Consider the following 11,823-nt stretch of genomic DNA (forward strand, 5'->3'; position numbering starts at 1 on the left):
CCAACTAACCTTAACCTTATTGTAACAATGCACGAACCAACTCAATGAAAAATTAATTATGCTATCGAAAAGTAAAGATTTAATGAGTTTTATGTCTCCAAACATAACACCGTTTCGATGTCTCCAAATTGCCCATAGTGTCAATCAAGGAGAGCACGCCAAAGGAAGATATTAATATTCCTTGGAATAAACATGTTTCATCGAGAAGCCCTTGTACCATCCGACAACCAAGTGTCATCCATTAAATGACGAATTCTAGCTACCTTAATTTCCGCAACCCCTACATCTTATCGCCATATATCTTTCTGTTCGGAAATATGAACATATTCTAGAATGTTAATAAGTGCATCAAGATGTCTCTATAGTCTATACCCCATATAATTGTTTTACTATGGTCCTAGTTCTAATCACCATTTCCACCTATTTGCAATAGTACAACTTCTGTTTCAAACAACTCCTGTTTCGATCAAGCAAACCGTCTATAATTGCTTGTGATAGGTACATCTATTTATATGACAAAAACTTCTATATCATTTTGGGTCTGCTTTGTTATGGTTCGTCTAGATTATCTTCTATAATAATTTGTATTACTTGTTTGATAAATTTACAAAATTGATGAACCCAATATTCGAGTTCGATTACTAATTTAAAGTGAACTGTTAATGTTAGCTTAAAAAAAATAATATATTAACAATAAATTTAAAAATAGTTAAACAAATTTAAAAAAAAAACAAAATTCAGTTATCTTATCCTTCATTTCTCATCCTTTGGCCTAAATTATCAAACCTGTCAAATTGCAATGTAGATAACTTGGTTTGTAAAACCATAACATCAAACTAAACCACTTGACATATATCTTGCAATCTTAACCGTTCAAATGAATTTTTTTTCATATATATTTATTATGAGATAACAATAAAATAATAGTCATCCTACTTTGCTGTTCAAAATAATAATAATAATAATAACATTATTATTATTATTATTATTATTATTTTATTAAAAATATTTTAGGATCATATAATCATTATATTTTTTAAGGAACTTTGAGACATGTATTAATTTTCTGGAAGGGTGAATAAAAAAGCACCGCAAGCCACCTGGCAATTATACACGACGGGCTGTCTTCTTCCTTCTCACTGCGAATTTGCGATCCAATTTTCTTCGCTTTTCATCTTCTTCTTTGTTTTCCTTTGATTCAATGCAGTGATGGCATCAAGTTCTGGAAACTCGCTTCCTGCTCCTGGTACTTCCCTAATTCTACGGTTTTTTCGATTATCTAAATCAGAATTTTCATCATATATTTTTATCTTCGATTCCCAGAGGCGATTCAGGTTCTGGTTTCATCGCTCGCTGATGAATCCCCAATGGTTAAGCAAGCGTCCATGGCGTCTCTTAAAGCCCTCGCTCCTTTGTAAGCATACGTGTATTCTATACGTAATGTTAAGTTTTCAGTCTTAATTGAATTGGTGAATTGAAATTGAATGAAATTGCAGGAACCCGCTTTTAGTTCTTGATTGTTGCTTAACGGTATCTCGAGGCGGCCGTCGGGTATTTACATTCTTATTGCATAAACTCACAAAGCCTTCTTATTTCCACAATTACTGTAATTTCAATAGTTGTGCACTAATAAAGCTGTATTTTTTCTGTAACACTCTTCTCAAAATTTGGTAAAGGCGACTCTAATTTCACAGCAAGCATCGTGTTACTATACGGCTTATCACTCACTGTAACATAAATTACACACGTAATCAGAAAAAAGAAAGACTATTTGAACTTCTTTTTCCTGTTATTTGCAGAGGTTTGGGAATATTGCTGGTGTATTTACAGTCATGTCAATTGCAATTAGTGCCCTTGAAGAAGGGGAAGTTGACACCGCTTATATGACCAAACTTGCTAAACTTGCCACTGCTGAGATCATTTCATCAAAGGTAAATTTGGGTCTAGTCTTTTTCGGTATTGTTTTTGTAATTGTTAATCATTTCAAAATTTGTAATATAATGCTTATAATATTGTTTGGCATCTATCTTTTAATATGCCATGTAGGAAATAAAAGCTGATTGGCAAAGGGCTGCTTCATCTCTACTTGTTGCTATTGGTTCTCATTTACCAGACCTTGTAAGTAGATAGAAACAGTCAAAAAGAATATCATCATTCTTTCACATCTATCTTTGTTCCAAAATGTATGCCTGATTGTTCAAGCTTTCTGATTTACTTCCATAGATGATGGAAGAACTATTTCTTCACTTATCTGCACAAAACTCAGCTCTTCCAGCTATGGTTCAAATACTTGCAGACTTTGCTACTTCTGATGGTTAGTCCTCTATCCAACTATTTAGCATCCTTGTGAGTCTTCTTTCATGTGTTCAAAACTAAGTCCTGAAACTGAATATCTTTTGGTGCTATGATCATTTATTTGAAGCTCTGCAGTTTACCCCAAGACTTAAAGGTGTGCTTTCCCGAGTTCTTCCCATTTTAGGGAATGTTAAAGATCAACATCGGCCAATTTTTGCAAATGGTATGCTGAAAGACCCTTTAACTCCTTGTTTCCATGATTCCTTTTCACTATCATCTATTGGTTCTTTCATACACATGCATCTGTTATCTCTAATCTTACATTTATTTTTATTTGTGTTATTGTTTTTTTTTTTCCAGCTTTCAGGTGTTGGTGTCAAGCCTGTTGGCAATACAGTGTGGAGTACCCTCTTTCATCAATTCTTGATAGTGATGTCACGTGAGAAATCATTTTTCTTTTTTATTGTTGTTTCCTTTTGATTCTATGATATATGTAAACACTATTTTTCTTTCTTTTTGATCTTATGGGTTTAAGTGCAGGTCATTTCTAAATTCTGCCTTTGAGTTATTATTGCAAAATTGGGCAACTTCACGTGATCTTAAGGTTTGCAATTGTGAATTACAACATCATTAAAATTACACAACTTGGGACTAAAAAACATAGTAATTTGGGTGTTTCTTTTAATGAAAAATTCTGGTAATATTGCTTCTGCTTCAGGTTAGGACATCTGCTGTAGAAGCATTGGGTCAGTTAGTTGGGCTTGTTACAAGAACATTATTGAAGGCATCTTTACCAAAATTTGTTCCAACTATATTGGAATTGTAAGATAGATGATCATTCATAATGATTTTTGATTGAAACATAGTATGATGATCATTCAAAATCTTTGTCATTTATGCAGGTATAAAAGGGATCAAGATATTGCCTTTTTGGCTACATGTAGTCTTCACAATCTATTGAATGCTTCACTCCCTCAAAACGGTTCTCCTTTACTTGATTTTGAGGTTAGTAAGAGTCTAAGACCACAATCTTTTGATACTTTCTTCTCCAACAAATTCAGGGTTCTAATCAACAAATCCAATTGCCTTTTGTGATTGTAGAAACATTGCTGAATGCTAATTGTTCAATGACAACTGTTATATGTTAAATTTTTTCAGGATCTCACAGTTGTATTATCAACACTTCTACCAGTTGTTTGTAGTTATACTGACATCAAACAGCGTTCAAATTTCTGTGTTGGCCTCAAGGTGCTTTTTTTTTTTTTTTCTTTTCTCAATGACAACAAATTCAAATATCTGATTTTTCATTGACATGCTGTTCATATATTCCTTTTTTTGCAGACATATAATGAAGTTCAACATTGCTTTCTCACTGTTGGATTGGTGTATCCTGCAGATCTATTTGTTTTTCTTCTAAGCGTGAGTCCCATAGTTTCTTCCTCATATCATAATTACAAAAATAACTTTCTTGATAAACTAACATGTGTCTTTTTATACAGAAATCCAAGTTGAAAGAAGATCAAATGACATTTGGTGCTCTATGTGTTCTAAAGCATCTTTTACCAAGGTTATCTGAAGCTTGGCATAATAAAAGGCCAGCATTAATTGAAGCCATTACAGTATTATTAGAAGAGCAAAATTTGGGTGTTCGTAAAGCACTTGCAGAAGTACGTTTTTCTTTCAACTTTTCCAATATTGTGAGTTCAAATTTTAAAATTTAGATTTTAAACATAACTTTTAACTTTCATTCCTCCTCTTTTTCAGCTAATAGTTGTTATGGCTTCCCACTGTTACTTGATTGGTCCTTCTGGGGAGCTGTTTGTTGAATATCTTGTAAGACATTGTGCCATGTCAGATCAAGAAATTGATGATCTTGTGAGCTTGAGGGACCCATTTAGACCTAGCAATCTTTATTATTCCTTTCAGCAAAAGAGATCAGAGGTTTGTAACTTTGTAATTTGTAATTTGTAATTTGTATTTCATCTATGTGTGATTGTGAATTGTTTGTATAATGTCTAACAAATGGAGTGTGTGTGTGTGTGTTTTTCACTGTTTCTTGAAGGTAAAGATTGGAGCTGTTCGTCCAACAGAGTTAAGGGCAATATGTGAAAAGGGTCTCCTTTTAATAACCATAACTATTCCTGAAATGGAGGTAAAGTAAGTTGAACCTTAATAAATTGTCCAAAATTTCCCTCTTTATGATGAGAATAAACATGTATGAGTATGACATTGTTTTTTGTTAAAAGATTTATTTATTTACTTTTTATGTTCCACAATAGCTAAACGGATGTGAATTTTGCAGCATGTTTTGTGGCCATTTATGTTGAAGATGATCATACCTCGTTTATACACTGGTGCAGTTGCCACAGTATGTTGAAATCTCTCTTATATCTCAACATATGATATAAATTATAAGTTTTACAATTTAGAATAATGAAAAGGTATTTTACAGGTTTGCAGATGCATATCAGATATGTGTAGACATAGAGCTCTTCATAATGATAAAATGATACGTGAATGTAGAACTCGTGTTGATATTCCACGCCCTGAGGTAATTGATTCAAAGAAAATTCAACTGATTGATTGATTGATTGAAATTTGAAAGCAAATGGAAGTTATTGATTGAATGATTGAATGATTGGTTTTCAAATGAACAAATTCAGGAGCTTTTTGCACGTTTAGTGGTGCTTCTTCACAATCCTCTTGCAAGAGAACAACTTGCTACTCAAATTTTAACAGTAAGTTATATTTTTTTTTTTGTAAGTTATTTTTAGTTTTACTAATAAAAATAGAGAATTACTTTGCTTTTACATGGGATTTTCAGGTGTTGTGTTACTTGGCTTCACTATTTCCAAAAAACATAAACTTGTTTTGGCAAGATGAGGTACCGAGTTATGTAGTCGATAATCTTTTTATTTATTTATTTATTTTTAAAATGTTGATTGGTTTAGTTTTGATGCTTTGACCTAACTCTAACTAATATATTGTTTTGGTAAGCTCTAGATTCCAAAAATGAAAGCTTATGTCAGCGACACTGAAGACCTTAAACAAGACCTTAATTATCAAGAAACATGGGATGATATGATAATCAATGTATGTGTCATCACTTCCAAATAGAGATTTTACATTTCATGTCATTAAAAATGTGTTAATATATATATATATATATATATATATATATATATATATATATATATATATATATTTTTTTTTGCAGTTTCTTGCAGAAACTTTGGATGTTGTTCAAGACACTGATTGGGTCATTTCTCTTGGAAATGCTTTTGCAAAGCAGTATGAGCTTTATACATCTGATGATGAGCATTCTGCACTTCTTCACAGGTATGAACTCATTCTCATTCTCATTATTTTATTAAATTATGTTATTGAGAATATATTTTTTTTTCCTACAGATGTCTTGGTATACTTCTTCAGAAAGTTGATAACAGGACTTATGTTCGTGATAAAATTGACTGGATGTACAAACAAGCAAATATCACCATTCCTGAAAATCGACTTGGTTTGGCTAAAGCCATGGGATTGGTATGTATGGAATTACCAAATTACCCCTGTGAAGTAAATTTAATCCATGTCAATTCCTTGCAGGTTGCAGCATCCCACTTGGATACTGTTTTAGATAAACTTAAAGACATTCTTGACAATATTGGAGAAAGTGTTCTACAGAGGTATTATATATAATATACTTTTTTTTATTGTTTATGCTTATTTTATCTTTAGTTTTGACAACAAAAGACTGTTTGAAATGCAGATTTCTATCCTTCTTCTCAGATAAAACTAAGATTAAAGATTCTGATGACATTCATGCTGCATTAGCTCTCATGTATGGATATGCTGCAAGATATGCTCCTTCAACTGTAATTGAAGCCAGAATAGATGCACTTGTGGTAACATTAAAAACTTCAAATAATTGTCTTCATTTTGTGTCTTTCATGTATTCTTTCAAATTTTCTCATGGAATTATGTGTTCTTTTTTTTAGGGCACTAATATGTTATCACATCTTCTTATTGTAAGACACCCTAGTGCAAAACAAGCTGTTATCACTGCTATTGACTTACTAGGTTAGTATATTATTATTACTATATTATAGACAGTTTTTACAAATATGTTACTTGTTTTTTAATTTTTTTAAAAAAAATCTTATTTATATTCTTTAGGGCGTGCTGTTATTAATGCTGCTGAAAGTGGAATTTCATTCCCATTGAAAAAAAGAGACCAGTTGCTTGACTACATACTAACCCTAATGCGTAGACATGATGAAGAAGGCTTTTCTGATTTAAGTGTTGAGCTTTTACACACTCAGGTTTTTAATTTTAATTTAATAATTTATAAATTACAATCACTCTGAAGAACTATTTCAATGTTTATTCTTTTTTTTTTTGTTACATGTATTTCAGGCCCTTGCTTTAAGTGCTTGCACTACTTTAGTATCCGTGGATCCAAAGTTAACAACCGAAATGCGAAATATTGTCATGAAGGTGACATTAAATTTTTTTTTTTTTTAAAAATTTTTAATTTTCTAGTCTACTTATTCAATTTTTTTTATTACTTTACAGGCAACATTGGGATTCTTTTCTTTACCTAATGATCCAGCTGGAGCTGTGAATCCTCTAATAGACAATCTCATCACTCTTCTATGTGCAATTCTTCTCACAAGGTATTCATGTTGTTAACAATTTACATAAAACTCCACAACATTATATAAATTTTTTTATATTTTATAGTGGGGAAGATGGAAGAAGTCGTGCAGAGCAACTTTTACATATCTTGAAACAAATCGATCACATTGTCTCTTCACCTCTTGATTACCAAAGAAAAAGAGGATGCAATGCAGTTTATGAAATGCTTCTCAAATTTCGTACCCTTTGTGTCACTGGCAACTCAAAGTCAAATGTTTCAAATTTACCATGTAAGTTTTTATATTTTATAAAAATGTTTCACTTTCTATAAATGAATTATGATATATGGATATGGAATTGCAGCTGCTTTTCTTTTGCCAAGTAGAGATGCATTGTGTTTGGGAGATAGAGTGATAGTGTATCTTCCACGTTGTGCTGATACAAATTCTCAAGTTAGAAAAGTTTCTGCTCAGGTATTTAAAAGTTTTTACTAAATGTTTTTTAAAAAAGTTTATAAAATCTTGTATTGTTCTTTTACCTTTATTTACTCCATGCAGATTTTAGACCAGTTTTTTGATATATCTCTATCTCTCCCAAGACATGTAGCTTCTAGTTACACCACACCTGTTGAATCTTCCTATGCTGCTTTGTCATCTCTCGAGGACGTTATTGCCATTTTGAAAAAAGTAACCTTTACCACAATAATACAATAATACAATAATACTATGCCCTGATTTTTTTCTATAAAAATTACTCATATGTTGTTTTTTTTGTGTGTGATTAGGACACATCTATTGATCCTTCAGAAGTGTTTAATCGTGTCATTTCATCTGTTTGTGTTTTGTTAACAAAAGATGAGGTAAGACTGTTTGACTTTTCATATGAAATTTGTTTGAGTGTTGATTATTAATATACTTTTTTTGTTGGAAATTTGATAAAACAGTTGGTGGCTACTCTCAATGGTTGTTCTGTAGCTATATGTGATAGAGTTAAGCCCTCAGCAGAAGGTGGTATACAAGCTGTCATTGAGTTTGTTACAAAAAGAGGAAATGAGCTTAATGAAACTGATATCTCAAGGTCATTTTTGTCATTTTATGTTGTTACACATTTCATTGATCAGTTATATTGACATTTGTGTTTTTCTTCAGAACTGCACAATCTTTGCTTTCTGCTACAGTTCATGTGTCTGAGAAATACTTACGCCATGAAACACTTGTTGCTGTATCCTTTCAAATAATGTAACTTTTTTTTTAAATATTTCGTTTTTTATTATTATTTTCTTTGACTTTTATTTAAAAAAAAAAATAAAGATATCTTGTCTAGCTGAACATACAAGTCCTAGAGTTGTATTCAATGAAGTATTAACAGCTGCTGCAAGAGATATAGTAACAAAAGATATACTAAGAATGCCAGGTGGCTGGCCTATGCAGGATGCATTTTATGTAAGTATCCATCAAGTTATAAGATTCACATCTACTTATTTACTTATATACCCCTGAAAATTACAGGCTTTTTCACAACATAATGAACTTTCATCATTATTTCTGGAGCATTTAATATCTGCCTTAAGCCACACTAAAACTGACATATCAAAAGGAGACCTTTCTGGAGATTCTCTTCTCACACGTACTGAAGATGAGATCCTTCAAGCTGCCATTGTTGCTTTAACTGCATTTTTCAGGTCTTTTTCTGTAATTTAATTATTGATAAAGTTACATTGATTTGATATTTACATTTTACATTTACTACAGAGGAGGGGGTAAAATTGGAAAAAGAGCAGTTGAACATAATTACGCCTCTGTTACAGCTATACTTACTCTTCATTTAGGCAGTTGTCACAGCCAATCTCTTTCTATCCAACACGAACAACTTCGGTAATTAATTAATCTCTTTGTGTTACTTTTAATTTTTATAATAACTTTAAAATATATAAAACTGAGGTTGAAATTTGAATTTGCTTTTATATGGTCATGTTAAATTGCAGTATACTTCTGATATCATTTCAAGCATTTTGTGAATGTGTTGGGGATCTTGAAATGGGAAAGGTAGGATTTTTTTTTTGATACATATGATTTTTTCTTTTAAAATGTATTTAAATAAATAAATAAATAAATATCCAACATTGGTGTAAAGATTTTGGCTAGAGATGGAGAACACATTGTTGATGAAAAGTGGATTGAACTTATTGGTGCTTTGGCTGGATGTATTTCAATAAAAAGACCTAAAGAGGTAAACTTGTATTTTTTTTTTATTTTTTTTTATTTTTTTATTTTCAAAAACCTTTTCTTATTTCTTATTACCTTTTAATTTATTCAGGTTTCAGCAATATCAGTTATTTTAAGTAAATACCTAAATCAACCTGTGAGATTCCAGAGAGAAGCTGCAGCAGCAGCATTATCAGAATTTGTACGTCACAGGTATGTTTTAAGTTTTAAGTTTTAAATACTTTTTTTTTTTTTTATAAATATATATATTTTTATATTTAATGATTATTATTTGCGAATACAGCAATGAAGGATCTGGTTCAGTATTGGAGGAAATAGTAGAAGCATTATGTCGACATGTGTCAGATGATTCTCCAATGGTCAGGCGTCTATGTTTAAGAGGACTTGTCCAGGTCATACATCTTACAATTCTTATTTACATTTTTTAAAATTTATTAAATCGTACATTTTTCTTTTACAAAGTTTTTATTTTTTATAATATGTTGTTGCAGATACCACCTATTCATATTAATACACACACAAAAGAAATCCTTGGTGTAATATTGGCATTGCTTGATGACTCAGATGAATCAGTTCAATTGACTGCAGTCTTATGCTTACTTTCGGTATATTATTTAATAATTACAAAAATTGTTTATTTTTTTTATAAACTTGAATATTTATATTTTAATAAATGTTACAGATTCTTGAGTCATCACCAAATGGTGTGGAGCATGTTCTACTTAATTTGTGTGTGCGCCTTCGCAATCTTCAGGTGAAGTATTCAATATAATAAAAATAGTAAAATACTATTCAATTTAATTTAACTAATAATATAATATATGTTTTTTTAAAAAAAATATATTAAAAGTAATTTATTATGTCTTTAAACAGGTCTCCATGGACACTAAGATGAGAGCAAATGCTTTTGCAGCATTTGGAGCATTAAGTCAATATGGTTCTGGGGCACAACGTGACTCTTTTCTTGAACAGGTTTTTTTCTCAATGATTTTTTATTTATTTATTTTTTAAATTTCTTAATTACTTTTTTATAAACTACTTTTTTAGGTACATGCTGTGTTGCCACGTTTGATTCTTCATCTTCTTGATGAGGAATATTCCGTCAGACAAGCTTGTCGGGTAATTATCCTCTGCATCTCATCTCTTTGATCTTTTTTTTTTTAAAAAAAAATTCTTTGCTTTTTGATAATTTTATAAAATTACTAAACAGAATACAATGAAAGGGGTAGCTCCCCTCATGGAAATAGACGATTTAATCCCTCTACTTAACACACAACGCTTTACTTCTGATCACAGGTACATGTTATATATAGTAAATATAATAATTTCATGGTTTTGACACTTTTACGATTTTACCCTTCTCAGAAGTGATTATCAAGATTTCCTTAGAGATCTGGCCAGACTACTCGTTCAGCATCTGGCTTCCAGAATTGATACTTACATGTCATCAATAATTCAGGTCTTGTAAAAATTTAAATCGTGTGTTTTATTTATTTATTTATTATCAGCAAGTATAAAAAATTTAATTAATAAAATTTTGGTTTTTATTATTGTTTAGGCTTTTGATGCTCCATGGCCTGCTATCCAAGCAAATGCCATTTATTTATCCAGCAGCATGCTTGCTTTGACAGATGATCAACACATTTCATCTTCTTATTATTATCAGGTAACAACTTCTTCCTATTTAACTTGTTTATTATTAACCAACAAACTTTATACTTGTAAAAAAACCAATTTCACAGAAACATTTAAAAAAACACAGTTATAAAAAAAGTGTATTGGTAACTTAAAGATAATCATGATAGTTAAATCATGTATGTACTTTTCAGAGTCTTGTTATTATATTAGCTAGTGACTTTTTAATAATGATAATTAAAAAAAATGGTTGTATTGTATTGTATAAACTATAAATGACAGGTGTTTGGGTTATTGGTGGGGAAAGCAAGTCGTTCAACTGATGCAATTGTAAGGGCAACATGTTCATCAGCACTTGGAATGTTATTAAAATCTGGAAATTCGGTTTCATGGAGAGCTGAAAGACTTTTTGATCATATAGAATCTGGGAGGAGCAGTTACAGTATCGATTCAGAATCATCTAGTAGAAAGTAAAAACAACTTTTCTGTAAAGAGTAGTAGTGCTCAATTTCTTTGTCTTTGTCTTTGTGTTTGTGCATATATATACCTCAGAGTGAGAGAGAGAGAGAGTAGAACAATTGCTAGATTTGTATAGTTGTGTGTTTTGTTTTATTTATTTATAGATTTTTATGTTGTAATTTTGTATAATTTAACTTACTTCATACACTCAAGATTTTCATGGTGCAAACAAGTTGAATGGTTTCATATTGAGTTTTAGGACCACTACTTGGCTTTGCTTGCAAGTTGAAATCTCAATGGCGTCTACATTCATGCATTTAATAATTCAATTTGTCTTTTCCTTGTTACAACACGCCCTCCGTTGGCTTTTTCAAGAGGATCAATACTTCTCTTTCTATAGAGTTGCCCCCACGATGTTGAACTCATTGAATACAAAATCAATGATCAATGATTTCGGTGTTGATTCATGCCTCTAAGTCGCACCCCTCTATTCTCTATTCCATTCTTAAGACTTAAGACACACACTTGAGTTGAATCCTACCAAGCTCGAAACTCAATTCTACTGAAAAGCTTG

General features: G+C 31.1%; 1 protein-coding gene across 2 annotated transcripts; it reads left to right on the forward strand.

The window, feature by feature from the left end:
• The first annotated feature begins 1,073 nt into the window (after nt 1–1,073).
• On the forward strand, nt 1,074–11,501 carry LOC145057882 (ARM repeat superfamily protein). Of its 2 annotated transcripts, XM_079005798.1 has the most exons (50): nt 1,074–1,246; nt 1,324–1,414; nt 1,497–1,551; nt 1,800–1,931; nt 2,047–2,118; nt 2,224–2,314; nt 2,423–2,518; nt 2,656–2,734; nt 2,836–2,899; nt 3,014–3,117; nt 3,198–3,300; nt 3,454–3,543; nt 3,637–3,714; nt 3,795–3,962; nt 4,060–4,236; nt 4,358–4,447; nt 4,598–4,663; nt 4,748–4,846; nt 4,959–5,033; nt 5,120–5,179; nt 5,299–5,388; nt 5,513–5,634; nt 5,706–5,835; nt 5,899–5,978; nt 6,062–6,197; nt 6,291–6,372; nt 6,469–6,614; nt 6,709–6,789; nt 6,868–6,968; nt 7,036–7,220; nt 7,294–7,403; nt 7,488–7,616; nt 7,715–7,789; nt 7,874–8,007; nt 8,079–8,151; nt 8,241–8,372; nt 8,439–8,611; nt 8,682–8,804; nt 8,915–8,975; nt 9,064–9,159; nt 9,247–9,347; nt 9,439–9,547; nt 9,647–9,760; nt 9,838–9,909; nt 10,029–10,127; nt 10,203–10,274; nt 10,366–10,451; nt 10,521–10,614; nt 10,714–10,821; nt 11,073–11,501. In XM_079005798.1, exons 1-50 carry the CDS (start codon nt 1,210–1,212, stop codon nt 11,262–11,264), a joined length of 5,133 nt encoding a protein of 1,710 aa, XP_078861924.1. In that variant the 5' UTR covers nt 1,074–1,209; the 3' UTR covers nt 11,265–11,501. The 2 variants fall into 2 exon arrangements, with proteins under 2 accessions (XP_078861924.1, XP_078861925.1); XM_079005799.1 differs by lacking the exons at nt 1,074–1,246; nt 1,324–1,414; nt 1,497–1,551; nt 1,800–1,931; nt 2,047–2,118 and having other exon boundaries at nt 2,431–2,518.
• Nucleotides 11,502–11,823: the final 322 nt, after the last annotated feature.

Source organism: Lactuca serriola, chromosome 6, assembly GCF_051521515.1.
Source record: "Lactuca serriola cultivar US96UC23 chromosome 6, Lser_US96UC23_V15, whole genome shotgun sequence".
NCBI lineage: Eukaryota > Viridiplantae > Streptophyta > Magnoliopsida > Asterales > Asteraceae > Lactuca > Lactuca serriola.

What these genes read in the sequence shown, in the direction of transcription:
- LOC145057882 (XM_079005798.1), top strand. Translation starts at nt 1,210, where the DNA reads ATGGCATCAAGTTCTGGAAACTCGCTTCCTGCTCCTG. An exon ending in CTATGCAGGATGCATTTTAT is followed by an intron (nt 8,373 to 8,438) that starts GTAAGTATCCAT and finishes TGAAAATTACAG; the next exon opens with GCTTTTTCACAACATAATGA. An exon ending in CATCTTCTTATTATTATCAG is followed by an intron (nt 10,822 to 11,072) that starts GTAACAACTTCT and finishes TATAAATGACAG; the next exon opens with GTGTTTGGGTTATTGGTGGG.